The sequence below is a fragment of the Meriones unguiculatus genome, chromosome 10 (assembly GCF_030254825.1).
Source record: "Meriones unguiculatus strain TT.TT164.6M chromosome 10, Bangor_MerUng_6.1, whole genome shotgun sequence".
NCBI lineage: Eukaryota > Metazoa > Chordata > Mammalia > Rodentia > Muridae > Meriones > Meriones unguiculatus.
In genome coordinates, this window is record NC_083358.1 from 17,086,852 (window position 1) to 17,101,522 (window position 14,671).

Consider the following 14,671-nt stretch of genomic DNA (forward strand, 5'->3'; position numbering starts at 1 on the left):
GCCACTAGTGGAATGGACTTGTCCAAGCAGCTAGCCCTTCCCGGACCCAACACAAAGGCACATCTCCAAGCAGTATCTTTATTCTGATGTTTATTTGTGAACATCATAGCCTTGCCTTTAGGTCTTCAGGTCCCTCCAAGCTCTGTATGCCATCAGGGACGTCATGCCTGCTGTAGTGTGAGGATGAGAGAATGACCACTCATAGGAAGGCTGGCTGGGTCATATGCTGCCTGCTTAGTCTTCCATCTCTCCGTGTTGGGAAAGACTGTCCTACAGTACCTCTCCCTTTGCCTCCAGCCTTAACTGCTACTGGGCAGAACTTTGGAGTGGGTCCACTCCTTGCTTCCTGGTTGTTGTGCAGTGGTATAGTCTGGACCTCTGGCTTACCCAAGCCAGAAAGCCTTGCATAGCTCTTTGGCTGTAGTTACTTAGAAAACAGGTCCTGAAGTCTGGTGGGCCACATGGCACAAAATGGCAGCTACAGGCGCAGCCTCTTGATGTCCTCACCGCGGAAGTCTGTGCGCAGAGCCAGCACCTGTCGCACTTCAGCAGGGGTGAGGCGCCACGTCAAAGGGCCAGAGTTGGCGCCCCAGTAATCAAGTATCTCAGTCACCTGTGGGAAGGAGTAAACTGGTCAGCATAGGCAAGCCCATTCTGAGAGACGCTCCTGGGTTTTACTAAGACAAGGCAGGGTCATGTAGGAAGGTGGGGGTGCCTTGTACAACTGCACTGTTAGCAAATGAGGGTGTCAAGGTTCCAAATGTATGGACTCTTTCCAGACACTTTTCTGGGCTAGGCTGAGGGAGTCCCATACCCGCTCTAGGTTGAGGATTGTAGCCATCTGGGAGAGCCGGGCGAACTTGTCTCGGATGGTCCAGGTTGTCACGGTGGTAAGGTAAGCAATGAGTGACCTCAGTTCCTTGTCAAACTGCAGACCGCCTAGCTACAGGAGAATGAACATGAACCTTGTCTCTGGCCTGACCCTGTGATGAAAGAGAACTAGAATCCAGTGGCCCTTAGAGCTGGGAGGCAAAGACTGAGGAGATGGCTAAGCAGAAAGAGATGCTTGCCACCAACCCCAACAGTCTTTTGATTCCCAGAACCTATTACGGAGAACCAGGATATTCACAAGTTGTCCACATACATACTGTGGTATGTGCTCTCCACCAAATAAATACATGTTAAAAAAAAAACCCCAAACTAGGAGACAAGACCAGCTGAGTCTATGGTTCCAATCTGTTCTAGTGCCTCAAAGCCAGACAGAACTGGGCCTAGATAAGCAGAGTGTGCTGATGGCAGAGAGGATCTGACTTAATAGAATAGGGCAGAGCTGTGGACCCATGCTCCTTTGAACTTACCCTGTTGAAGGTGGATTTCAGAACCACTTTTTCCAGTTCAACAGCAACAAGGCTGGTCATGAGGCCCGTCAGGCTGTCATAGATGACTGGGGACAGGCTGGCCTGCACAAAGCTTGTTATCAGTAGGAGTACCATCTAGCCCCTCTGCCTTTAATACTGAGTCTTCCAGTGAGACAGTTCCATGAAGAGGCAGTATCTCCATAGGCTGCCACTCGGTAGGGAGTCTATAGAAGAGTGGCAGCCACAGGAGGTTGGTGAGGGCAGAATGGGTATTTCCACAGACTCTCACCTTGAACTCTGCCATTTGCTGTTCCAGGTTGAGGATGAACTGCTGTACCCAAGGGTCATTGGCCTCATAGTCGTTGAATTCTTCCTATTGTAAGAAGCACATGGGAGTTGCCAAAGGCCTCTTTCTAAGAAGTACCACTCACTTCATCCCTCCTCTGCTCTTTAAGTAAATGATCTATGAAGTTCTTTCTCCCTGCAGCTTCTAACTTTAAAATCAGCCTGAGTGGGCATGTGTAACCTCAGAAGCCAAGAAAAAGTGCCTAAGTTTGATGTTAGCCTCAGTTACACAGTGAGATGAGACCTTTGCCTGATAAAGCAAAAATAAAAAATATCTCCTATTTACCCAGGCAGTTGTGGTGCCCACGACCTTTAATCCCAGCACTCAAGAGGGAGAGGCAGGTGGATTTCTGTGAATTCAGGGCCATCTTGGTCAACACTGAATTCCAGGCCAGGGATACACAGAGAAATCCTGTCTCAAGGAAAAAAAAAAAAAGAGAAATCCCTGTTCAAACAAACAAAACCCCTAACCAAACTCAGAAAAACAGCTTAAGTCCCAGGCTGGCCAGCAATGCTCCTGTATCTCACATCAAGCTAACAAACAGCTCTGGGCTACAGCAATGGTCTATATGCTGGGGCAAGGCTGGACGGGGAGAATAAAGCTCTTACATGGCTCTGCACCTGGGGTGCAGAGGCAGGCAGAGATGGTCAGCAATACATAGTGAGACTGTCTCAAAAAAACAAAACAAAACAAAAAAAAAAAAAACCAACAGCAGCAACAACAACAACAACAAAACAAACAAATAAATAAAAGGCTCCTAGGTCTATGATACATGGGGAAAATGTGCCTTCGTAGATGAGTCACAGGTCCCTTCACATGTCTCTCTGAGCCATTCTGATGGCATGAACAAACTGTTTCCTGGGAGGAATCTAGTCCTCCAGCGATGGAGGTGGGCTGGCAGCACTTAAGGTCTATTCTGCTCAGATGATTCACTGCCTTTGATGACTGCTGTGGTCAGGCTGACCTCCTCGATGTCGTGGGAGACTGAGAGGAAAGTGTTGATCCAAGGTTGCACCTGCGGCTTGACGGCTGAACTGTTGAGCTCTGTCAGCCCTTCCTGCACCAGGACACATAGATACATAGGTAGAGACACATCAGATACATGTTTGACCTCTTACCTTATCTTCCACCCCTCTTGACTCCTGTAGCTGAGGGTCCCTGCAGGCACTTCAAGAACCATAGTCGACATCATAATAATAAAAGCCAGGAAAGTGCCCTTTGCAGATCTGTGCAGGTCCAGGTCCAGAGATGAGGTCCTGAGATTGTTTTAGTAAATCTCAAAAGGCCATTTCATAGTGCCTGGTGGGGGGCAGCACCTGTGGCTAAGGTCAAGCATCATTGAGCCACATGGTTCAATTCTTCTGAACATCTTTCTGAGGGCTCTTGTCACTTTGGGGCCAAGCAGAGATTCTAAAGGACCAGTCACTGGCTTGTTTATGTGACACATGCTAAAAAAAGAATAGTGAGGCTTTTGGTCTTGAGGGACGTGCATGCCTTCAGTGGCTGGCATGCCTCACCCCTGCTGTCCCCGTCTCCCTACCCACAGCGAGGCCCACGGTAAGCCAGCACAGTCTTCACAGAGGCCACGGTAGTGGCTTGAACTTGGGCTTACCTGCAAGAGGTCCCGGAATTTGCTGGACACGGCAGCTAGGTCAGAAAGGCAGCTGTCAAACTTGGCCTGGGCCTGCTCCCCTCCAATGCCTTGACTGAACAGCTTGGTGCAGTCACTCTAGGGGAGAATACAGCTTTAGAAACGGTGCCTACGCCATCATGTGAGCAGGTCAGAGAGGGTCACTATGCCGATAGCCATTGTCCTTTGCTACTCTTCTCTGAGAAGATTCTGCATTAGTGCTCTTTACTTGCTTTCCCCTCTCTTCCTAATATGGTGGAAGCAGGGTCAGAGGAAGAGAATAAGAAACAGAAATGGTAGAACACACACATTTAAGGCACAACATTTCTGGGGTCAAGTTCTGGTTCAGTCATCTCTTTTTAAATGACCTTAGGCAAACAATTTGCTTGCCAAGCTTCAGTTACCCTCTGTAAAATGGGAACAGTCCGAACACCTGTAATCCCAGCACTCAAGAGACAGAGGAGGATCTCTGTGAGTTTCAGGTCAGCCAGGGCTACCAAGTGAGACCTGTCTCAAAAATGAAAAATAAGGAGGAACATGGAGACCTGTTCCCCTGATGGATGAGTCATGTGAGATGACACAGAGTGCCTAACCTAGTACACAGTGGGCACTGAGATACACTCCCTCTGACTTCATTGTTCCTGCCTAAATATTTGGGTTATGGGGCTGGTGAGACAGATCAGCAGGTAAAGGTGTTTGCTAAATAAGTCTGGTGTTTAATCCCTAGGAAACACAAAAAGGTGGAAGGAAAGAACTGACTCCAGAAAATTGTCCTTTGATATCCATACGTGTGCCGTGGCATGCATGTCTTGTCTCTCTATCATGAGCACACCTAACAATAAATAAGTAAGTTAAAAAATCTGAGCTGGGCATGGCGGTGGTGCATGCTTTTAATCCCAGCACTGGGGAGGCAGTGGCAGGCCTCTAGGAGAGTAGTAAGTGATTTAACTGCTGAGCCATGTCTCCAGCCCCTAAAGCACTTTTTAAAAAAGCACTCTTACACTGCATACTCGACTGTATTTCATGAGAACACCCATAAATCGCCAGCAGGGCAGGAAGGGGACCTGTATCTAACTGTGTAGGACAGAGGACAGGCTCAGAATGCAAGGCCTTGGCCGTGGTTGCGGCCGTGTGTGCTGAAGCACCTTCCAGCTCTGGGCCGGAGCTTCCCCAGCAGTGCACACATCCTCTGCTATGCTGCCAGTCACCACGGAGCTACAAGTGTGGCTCTGAGTCAGACAGTGCTCAGTCACCGCACAACAGGTGTTGAGGGCCTTTTCTCCAACAAGAGCGGCTCTATGTACTAACAACTACAAACAATCTCCTTTGTACCTCCAGAGTCTTCTTCAGAGTTGAGATGTTTTCACTGCAGACTTCCACATTATTCAGAGTCACCTGGAAGATGATAAAAAAATAATGTCACTTCCTGCTTACTAGGCTTGCTGTCCATGCCAATAAAATCCAAAATGTCATGTGGCTCACAGAAGCATGAGCTTGAGTTTAGGAAAGCCTGCCCCACTGTTCATAGGCAGGAGGCTCAGATCTTGGCTCAGAACGGCGAGCAAGGCTCATGCTTTCTCCTGTTCCCAATACCAAAACAGTAAAAGCATACCAACTAGAAGCAACGTACCCAGGCTCCGTATTACTTACAGACCAAGAACAACTCAGGCAAACAGGCATGTGTTAAGCCCTAAGCTCTAAGGTGAAAGGCCTTGGTAAGGATTGCAAACATATTCTCAGTACTTGTGATGAGCCAGGAACTGTTCTAGATACTGAAAAAACAAACAAGCAAACAGTAAAACACCCAAAATACACACCCTTACAGCAGGCAGTATACTTTAGTGATAGAATGTCTATGTAGCAAGGGCAAACCCTGGGCTGAATTCTTAGCATCCAGCCCTGGCCTAGCTTCCTACCCCTGATAGGTATAATATAAAGCCAGGTAGTGATAAAAACTATGACAAAAAACAAAATCAAACAAACAAACAAAACAACAAATAGGTATGGGGACAGAAATTCCAAATGGAAAGCCTACAACATTAGAGTTGGAATTAGAACCCTAAGTCTCTACTATAGGCTAAGGGCTTCTTCTTTCAGACTAAGTTGTATCTGAGAGTAGGCACACACACATACACACACATCAATAATAAAAAGCATTATACAGGGGCTGGAGAGATGGCTCAGAGGTTAAGAGCACTGTCTGCTCTTCCAAAGGTCCTGAGTTCAATTCCCAGCAACCACATGGTGGCTCATAACCATCTATAATAAGATCTGGTGCCTCCTTCTGGCTTGTAGGCACACATGCAGGCAGAACACTGTATAAATAATAAATAAATCTTAAAAAATAAAAGTGGTATGCAGATTAGAGAGACACCAACAGTAGTTAAGAGAGCTTACTGCACAAGCATGAGGATTGGAGTTTTTATGCCAGCACCCACAAACACCAATAACTACAGCTTCAATGCTTCAAAAGCCTTTTCTGGACTCTGAATAAAGGCATACACACCCTCCTTTCTCATATGCATTTAATCTCACACAGATACACACACACACACACAAATAAGCAAATCTTAAAGCAGTAAAGGGATATGGCTCAGTTGGAAGAGTGCTTATGGAGAACACATAAAGCCCTGGGTTTGATTCCCCACACTGCATTAACCAGATACGGTAGGGCTCACATATAATTCCAGTACGTAGGTGTGGTGGTGTGAATAGGAGTGGCCCCCACAGACTCGTGTTTGAATGCTTGGCCCTTAGGGAGTGGCACTATTAGGAAGTGTAGACTTGGTGGTAGAAGTGTGTCACTGTGGGGATGGGCTTTGAGGTCTCCTATGTTCAAGCTACTCCCAGTGTGGCAATCTCCTTCTGTTGCCTGCAGATCAAGATATAGAACTTTCAGCTCCTTCTTCAGCACCATGTCTATCAGCATGCTGCCATGCTTTCTTCCATGATGATAATGAACTAAGCCTCTGAAATTGTAAGCCAGTTCCAATTAAATGTTTTCCTTTATAAGGGATGCCATGGTCATTGTGTCTCTTCAGAGCAATAAGGCCCTAACTAAAACAGAAATTGGTACTGGGGAGTGGGGTATTGCTGTGATAGGCCTGATGCTTTTGTTTGGAGGAATGCAGACTTTGGGACTTTGGATTAGAAAAGCAGTGGAATTCGTTAGGTGAGGCTATGTAGCTGAAGCTGGTCTTTAAACTCTGGATTCTGCCTCTACCTCCTGAAATAACAGATGTGTGCCACCATGTCCAGTTTCTGACAGGATGTTTTAGAGCAGATGAATGCCATGAAAACACAGCTATGGCCTGGGAATACTGTATAGAGGCTACGGGTGGTGCAATTAAAGTTATCTGGGAGAATCTCACTGCCTCTGGCTATTTAGTAGGTGGCATGGCCCAGGAGAACACGGCAGGAAGAAGCCATGACTAAGGAGCCTAAAAGGATTTTAGGGTAAAAGGAGAACCCCAGATCCACAGGGGATGGGAAGTCTGTTGTCTTTGCAGTACTTCTCTCATTGGCATCATGCAGTCAATACTGAGAATCACACTGCTCACAGTGCTGGTTAGGCCATCCAAATGGGATTGGATAAGGAAACTAAGGCCATAACACAGCTCTGTTAACACTGATTGTTTCCAGAGAAACAACTGCAGTGTTACAGCAGCTGAAGGATAAAGGTCACAACATAAGTGTTTCCCAGGCACTTTAGGGCACCAAGAATAATTGTCCTGAGAGGAAAATGGATTTGGGCTCAAATCGTATTGATTTTTAGAGTTTCCCTTAGACAGAGAATCCTTGTAAACATGAATTCACTGGGTTTATCCCCTGCTCATGGCAAATGGGATGTCAGTAGAGTTGGGGAATTCATTGTGTCAGCCAAACGAATCAAAATGTCATAGAGATAGGCTTTGTGGTGGAAGTGATGACTCTTAAGTGTTTGGAACCAGGAAAACTAGACAACCAGCACCACCGTTCTTGTGGCTTCATCACGTGAGTCTTCTAACAGTGAAACTGCCAGCCTGGCAGCGGTAGCCCACACCTTTAACCCCAGCACTTGGGAGGCAAAGGCAGGCAGATTGAGGACAGCCTGGTATACAGAGTGAGTTCTGGCACAGCCAAGACCACACAGAGAGACCCTGTCTTAACCCCCACAAACAAAACAAAACTGAAACAATGAAACTGTCTAAATGGGAGGGTCTCAGAGACCAATGAATAAGAGCAAAGGCACTCACTGGCCAGCTTGGGGATGTGAAAGGTCAGGTGGTAGACTAAAGAACTATAAAGGTAGATAGGTTAGGTTTAGAAGCCTGAAACAAAAGACCAGCCATGTGTGTGGCCCATGCCAGTAATCCAGTAGCTCAGAGGCAGGTGTAAATTCAAGGCCTACCTGGGCTACAGAGCAGCTAAGTAAGCCTGAGTAAGTTGGTGAGACTTTGGCTCAAAACAAGCATTGAGAGATATTTTAATGGCAATGTGCTTGCCTGGCATGTACGAAGCCTTGGGTTCAATTTCCAGCACTGAAAACACACAAACAAGCAAACAAAAAACAAGTAAAAGAAACAGATGCTTAATGGAAAAAAAAAGTTATTCTGATGTGGTATGTCCCCAGAAGCCAGTGAGTACTTATGAACCCAGAAATGAAAGAGTGAATGTAAGTTCTGTGAGAAAAAGAAACAGAAGCAAAGAAAAAAAAGTAAGTTCATCATAGTATGATGCTGTTTGCTGAACATTTTTGGCAAAGTCCTCAAAAGGTATATTTCACAAGTAAACATTTCTTGTTTGTTTGTTTTTGAGACAGGGTTTCTGATAACCTTGGATTCACTTTGGAGACCAGGCTGGCATCAAACTCCTAGTGATCCGCCTGCCTCTGCCTCCCTGAGTGCTGGTATTAAAGGCCTGAGCCACCATGCCTGGTTCAAGCAAATATTTCTTAGAGTTTCTTTTTTTAACTAATATATATATATTAATTATATATATTAACATATATATATATATTTGTTTGTATATGACATGTGTGGTTGTATGTGCCATGCACAAGTGTGGAGGTCAGAGCACAACTTAGTGGAGTTAAAGCTGGTTCTCTCCTTCCATGTTTACATGGGTCCCAAGGATCCTTTTGTTTGTGTGAGACAAGGTTTCACTGTGTAGTTTTGACTGGCCTGGAACTCCCTCTGTAGACCAAGCTCTCCTTGAACTTACAATGCTGGTATTGAAGGTGGGCACCACTAAGCCCAGCCGCCCCCTCCCCTTTAAAAAAGACATATTTGAACTTGCTAAGTAACCAGCTGTCTTTCGACTCACTCCCTGCCTCTACCTCCCATGTGCTGGGATTACAGATGTACACTACCAAGTCTAGGTTTTGTATATATATTACATACCCATAATATCCCAGATAGATGAAACTCCTACCAGAGAAAGGTTTTTTGGTTGCTGTGACAAAGTAGCCGGGCTGGCCTGGAACTTTGTACTCTGGGCTGGCCTTGAACTCACAGAGCTCTGTCTGCCTTCGCCTCCTGAGTGCTGGGGTTAAAGGTGTGAACCACCACACCTATCTGAAGGGAAATTTTTTGCCACATCAGGAAGAGGACAGGGCAGCTAAAATAACCATGTTGGATCTGTCTGGTGACTAGTTAGTGTGATTTCCTTGCACAGGGTAAGGTTTTAGCTAATGTCTCTGAGACTGAGAACCTAAATCTGATAGAAGCTGAACACTAAGAACTGCATGGACACATTTTGTATCCAATCCATCTGTGGATTGTTGCTGTGAAAACTCAGCTTTGGATGCTTTCTTCAGCCTCTAACCGTAGGCACCAAACTCAAGTCTAGTGGCTATGGAGGACAGAACACAAAGGACCTGTTGACAGTGCTGTTCCCATTCATGTCAAGTCAGCATGGCCTAGTGGATGGATGATAAAACACAAAGGACCTATGAAGTGCTGCTCCCATAGCCATGACAAGTCAGCATGTGCCACAGAGACTGGATTATTAAAGCTCCAGATTCTTTTTTTTGTGTGTGTGTTCTTTGGTATGCTACAAACTGGCCGCTACCCTGTATAAATCCTTTCATCCTTTCAGGCTTCTCTTTCCTAGTGACCATACAATGGAAAGATTCACCACTTTTTTATATCTCTTATTATTCTGTGTGGCTAAATAGGCTCTCACCTCCCCAATCGTCTTGCTAGTAGTTCAAGATAACCTTGACTTCATGCTCCACCTTTCAGCTTCCCACGTGCTGAGGTTACAGGCATGTTCCAAAGAGGAAGTTACTAGAAAAGCAGTTTGGGGAGGCATAAAGGACTGGTATCCATCTAGTCTGTGGGTCTCTCCTCAGAAAAGCAGTGTAGAAGCCTGACACAGATGTTAGATTTGGTTTTGAGGTGAATGCATACACTGTGGAGCCCCTTAACAGCTTGTAAGAGGAGCCCTGGGAAGAACACTGAGGAGAAGTAAAGAATTTAGGCTTTTGGGAAAAATAAAAAATCCATATTCTGCCTCAGGTTGCTCAGGGCAGGTTCTTGGGTAAGAAGTGGTTTGAGAATCTAGAGGAACTTTCCTTAAGGGTGGTTTCCTTTTCCACTAAGTTCTAGAGGGAACGTCTTTACCCTGAGGTTTTTTTATGTGGCTAAGAGGTTACAGTATAAGCTCTGAAGAGGCTGGGAATGTGGCTTAGTTGGTAGAGTGACCATGTCTTGCACTGCTAACAGAGCACATACCTGTAATCCCAGCAAAAGACTGAAGTTAAAGGCCATCCTTCATTACATAGCAAGTTCAAGACCAGCCGTGGCTGCAAAGCCTGTTTCAAAAATAACAATAACCTTAAGAAAAACTGACCCAGATGCCAGCCTGATGGCCACCTACCAGGAAGGACAGCTTAGCTTCATCGGTGCTCTCGATGCCTTTTGTGTCAAACTTGCCCTGCTGGAGGCTGCTGTGCATGATGTTCACGGCACTTGTCACCCCACGCTGGATGTCCTGTAAGGTGGTGGCTGGGAAGCCCATCCGCAGCTTACTACACAGAACATCCCTGTGGGGACAATGGCACATGCAGAGTGACAGCATTCAACCTGGCCTACAGGACAGCAAGAACAGAGCACCCTCTACCCTGACTCAATAGTACCAGCTGCTCTTTTGAGATGGAGACGTCAGGAGCCAGGACAGGACACCAACCAGCACTTGCTCAAAGATATTAAGAATATATAGAGGAGACTGGTACTTCTTTTATAAAATGCAAGATAAAAGAAAAAGATCAGCCACCATCTATCCAAACGCAAGGCTGGGGGAGAGGGTAGGATGGACCTCACTCTTCTTCAGCAACTACACTGTCCATGATGGTCCTGACAGTGTCACTGTGGTTTTTAGCAATTGCTCACTTTTTTGTTGTTGTTGTTTTTTGTTTTTGTCTTGTTTTTCGAGACAGGGTTTCTCTGTGTAGCTTTGGTTGACTTGGACTCATTCTGTAGACCAGACTGGCCTCGAACTCATGAGATCCACCTGCCTCTGCCTCCCAAGTGCTGAGATTAAAGGCATGCAACACCACCGCCTGGCTTAATGCTCACTTCTTCATCAGACTTTCAGTTATTACCACTGAGCTTCATCAAAGAGACAGTACTGCTTAGCGAAAGGCAGTACCATGTATGAGCTGAAACCACATTTTGAGTCATCAGTACTAGCTTCTCTGCCCTACTTTTTTTTTTTAAGATTTATTTATTATTTATACAGCATTCTGCCTGCATGTGTGCCTGCACACCAGAAGAAGACACCAGATCTCATTATAGACGGTTGTGAGCCACCATGTGGTTGCTGGGAATTGAACTCAAGGACCTCAGGAAGAACAGCCAGTGTTTTTAACCTCTAAGCCATCTCTCCAGCCCTCTGCCCTACTTTTTAAGAGGTCTGTGACCCATGACTAAGGAGGTCTTTAAGACCCAGGTCTACATTTACAAAACAGAAAGCACAGTTCCTATATCATTTTAAAAAATATTTATTTACTTTGTTTGTGTGAGGGGGACACATGCTACAGCACACTTGTGGAGGTGACAGAACAACTTGCAGGAGTTGGTTCACCTTCCACACCATGTGGACTCTGGAGATTAAACTCAGGTCATTAGGCTTAGCAGCAAGTATTGTGACCTGCTGAGCCATTTCATCATCAAGATTTTTATGCAATTAAAAAAAAGAGGGGTGGGCAGGCATGGTGGTGCACTCCTTTAATCCCAGCACTCAGGAGGCAGAGACAGGCAAAATCTCTGAGTTTGAAGCCAGCCCAGCCTACATGGTAAGTTCCAGAACAGCCATTGTTACACAGAAACCTGTATTGAAAATCCAAAAAACAATAAGGTACGGGTAATGTTGGTATAGTGCTTGGCTTGTAGAAATGGAAACTATAAATGCTACAGTAACTACTATTTTATCTAAACCACATGCTTTTCTTTTGGGTCTGAGGGTAATGATACCTTCAACAAAACTTTAGTAAATTGGGTTAAGTATCAGAAATTAGGCACTTAAGGTATCTGACTGATGAATAGTTTCTCCAAGCTAAGAATGTCTTATTAGGAACAGAAGCATGCAGGGATACATACATACATATATATATGTATGTATGTATGTATCCCAAGACAACATTTCTTTGAGTTCTTGGCTGTCCTGGAACCCACTCTATAGTCTAGGCTGGCCTCGAACTCAGAGATGTACCTGCCTCTGTTTCCCAAGTATTAGAAACCATCATGCCCAGCTAGCTTAATCTTGTTTAGAACTGAATTTGATCCATAAACAAAAAAGGTAAGAAACAGTAAGACTGAGGATCAAACACAACTAGAACTTTATTCCTGGAAAGCAGAAAGGGAGTCAACAGTACCTGAAGTCAGCTTCCAGCTCTCTGGTGGCAAGGTTGATCATAGCACAGAGACAATCGATGTTAGAGCTGGACAGAGCCCGCCCAATGCACTTTTTAACAATGTAGAAGACATCATCCACCATGCTGGATGTCAACTGACCCTTCTCACAGGTATCCAGAGCCACAGCCTATCAAAAGACAAAGTGCTCAGTGAGTATCTCAGCTCTGCTTGTACTAGGTAGTTCTGGTTATACTAGCCCTGTCTCTATACTGTTTCCTACACCTTATCCATGTTTGTTACCGCTCAAACAAACAAACCAACCAACCTCACTTCTCTAATGATCACTACATTAAAAAACTTGGTATTTGGGGCCTTTGCTTTGGTGATAATCATTTCCTGGAATTTTAGATATAGGAGGCCCTACCCCATACAACTGCAGGGAAGCAGGGAACAAGCAGGCCCCATGGGAGCTAAGCTGTTCTTTTGTAGTCTTTGGGAAAGACCCAGCTGAGAATGTGAAAAGCATGACAGCTCCAGAGATGTATTTTCATACACTGCATCCAAAAATACTCTCCACACAGAACCAAGAAATATGTCAGGTCTCAGCCATTGCCTTCAGCCTGGCTTCTTGGACAGGAAGCCCCATTTGTAAGAGATGCATCCTAATGTCCTACCTTATTGACAGTCTCCCTCATGAAGTACTCCTCCATCGTAATATAGAAGCCAATTAGCTCCTGCATGGTACAGCTCAATAGGCAGTTATTGAGGAGTTTGTCCAGGCACTTCTGGTGCTCTAGGGGACAGCCAAGAAAGGAACATTCACTTTCCCCCCAAGGGAAACAGAGCAGTGTTTTTCATTTTCCAAGTTCCCTTCTAGTCTTTGTTCCAATGAGATGGATATTTTCCATGATTAAAATCACAGTATAGCAGTACTTTTCTACATACTTATTTTTTCTTTAGTTTAATTATTTTTAAAGACTTATTTGATCATTTACTTATGTGTATGTATATATCTGCAGAGGCCGCAAGAGAGTCTCTCCTAGAGTTGGAGTTACAAGTGGTTGTGAGCTGCCCAACTCGGGCCTTAGAACCAAACTTTGGACCTCTGAAGGATCTGTAAGCACACTTGTCCACTGAACTACATCTCCACCCCTTAATTATTATTATTATTATCCCCTTGGGATACTAGGATGGAACCCAGGGCCTTGCACGCAGTAGATTGTACTCAGGTCATGAGGCATATACAGCAAGCACATTCATGGTCTGAGCCATCTTGACATGTTTTATAAGTATGCTGTCCAACATGGTAGACAAAAGCCATGGCATGGCTGGGGAAACAGTATATGACTGAGTGAAGTGCTTGCTGTACAAGCATAGGACCAGAATTCAGATCCCCAGCAGCCATGTTAAAAAGTCAGGGCAAAGTGTCACCCATGATTGATTGCACACACCACTCAATTCTAACACTCAGAAGACAGGGGCAGGGTTATCTCAGTATGGTCTACACAGTGAGTTCCAGGCCAGGCAGGGCTACATAGTGAACCTCTGTCTCTAAACAAAATCAAAACCAAGTTGGAAATATGGCAGCTTGATTGTAATCCCATCCTGGGAGATGGAAACAGGGAATTTCGAGAGCAAACTGGCTAGCCAACGTAAGGCTCAGCAAGAGACTGCTTTAATGTGCTAGGCAGAGAGAAACTGAAGAAGATACTCAGGTTTTAGGATTTCACACACATGCAAAGATACATGCATATGCACCCACTACATGCATTCATAGATATGTGAACATACATGCATATGTGAAAAAAAAAAAAAAAAAGACATGGCAGATTTTTTTCCCATTAATAAAGTCTTGCTCTATAACCCAGGCTGGCCTGGCAGAGTCAAACTTGTGGTGGTTCTTCTGACTCAGCCAAGTGTTGCGGGCTGGGGTGATCCAAGGCTTTCTTTGAGGCCTCTGATGCATGGAGAAGGAACATAGCTCCTTCTCTAACATAGCTCCTTGGCAGAGCTAATAATGGCTTGGGGCCTGGACCTTGAGGGAGCTTTGACCTTGGGTCCTGAGAACCCAACTCTTCAAGGCCACTGTTACTTGGTCTGTAATGTTCTTGAGATATCGTAAGTTCCGTAGTGTGACATGGTTTGATTACCTTCCATTATATGATAGTTTCTGCTGAAATGGTCCCATTTCTCCCTGAAAATAGTACATATGATGCTGTACTTCCTAATAAGCCTGTTTGGCCCAAGACATACTTTAGGTAAGATCTCCTAGCACACCTGCTCTATCTTCTTTATATCTGACTCTGTGGATCTTCCTTCTCAGGACCCTCTCACTAAAGAATTACTTGCTGGTCCAGGTCTGCCAGTTACCACGCCCAACTGGAGAGCAACTCTGAGACTTCAAATATGGCTAAAGATCAAAGAATTGAATTTAACAATTTTAACTTTAAATTTATTTATTTTATTTCTTTTTAAAGACAGGGCTTTCCTGTGTAGTACC

At 45.0% G+C, this 14,671-nt stretch overlaps 1 protein-coding gene across 2 annotated transcripts in view; it reads right to left on the minus strand.

Moving 5' to 3' along the window:
* Positions 1-73: 73 nt before the first annotated feature.
* Cog4 (component of oligomeric golgi complex 4) overlaps positions 74-14,671 on the minus strand; it is a 34,930-nt gene continuing 20,332 nt past the window's right edge. Inside the window, exons 10-19 of one of the 2 annotated variants that reach the window (XM_021632536.2) lie at positions 12,846-12,964; positions 12,192-12,358; positions 10,196-10,361; positions 4,667-4,729; positions 3,317-3,433; positions 2,669-2,761; positions 1,648-1,731; positions 1,359-1,460; positions 815-943; positions 74-613 (exon numbers count right to left, since the gene is read on the minus strand). In XM_021632536.2, the coding sequence (XP_021488211.1) occupies positions 479-613; positions 815-943; positions 1,359-1,460; positions 1,648-1,731; positions 2,669-2,761; positions 3,317-3,433; positions 4,667-4,729; positions 10,196-10,361; positions 12,192-12,358; positions 12,846-12,964 (1,175 nt within the window). In that variant the 3' untranslated portion in view covers positions 74-478. Of the gene's footprint in view, positions 614-814; positions 944-1,358; positions 1,461-1,647; positions 1,732-2,668; positions 2,762-2,822; positions 3,153-3,316; positions 3,434-4,666; positions 4,730-10,195; positions 10,362-12,191; positions 12,359-12,845; positions 12,965-14,671 lie in introns of those variants that run through there. The other variant, XR_009594552.1, reaches the window with a different exon arrangement.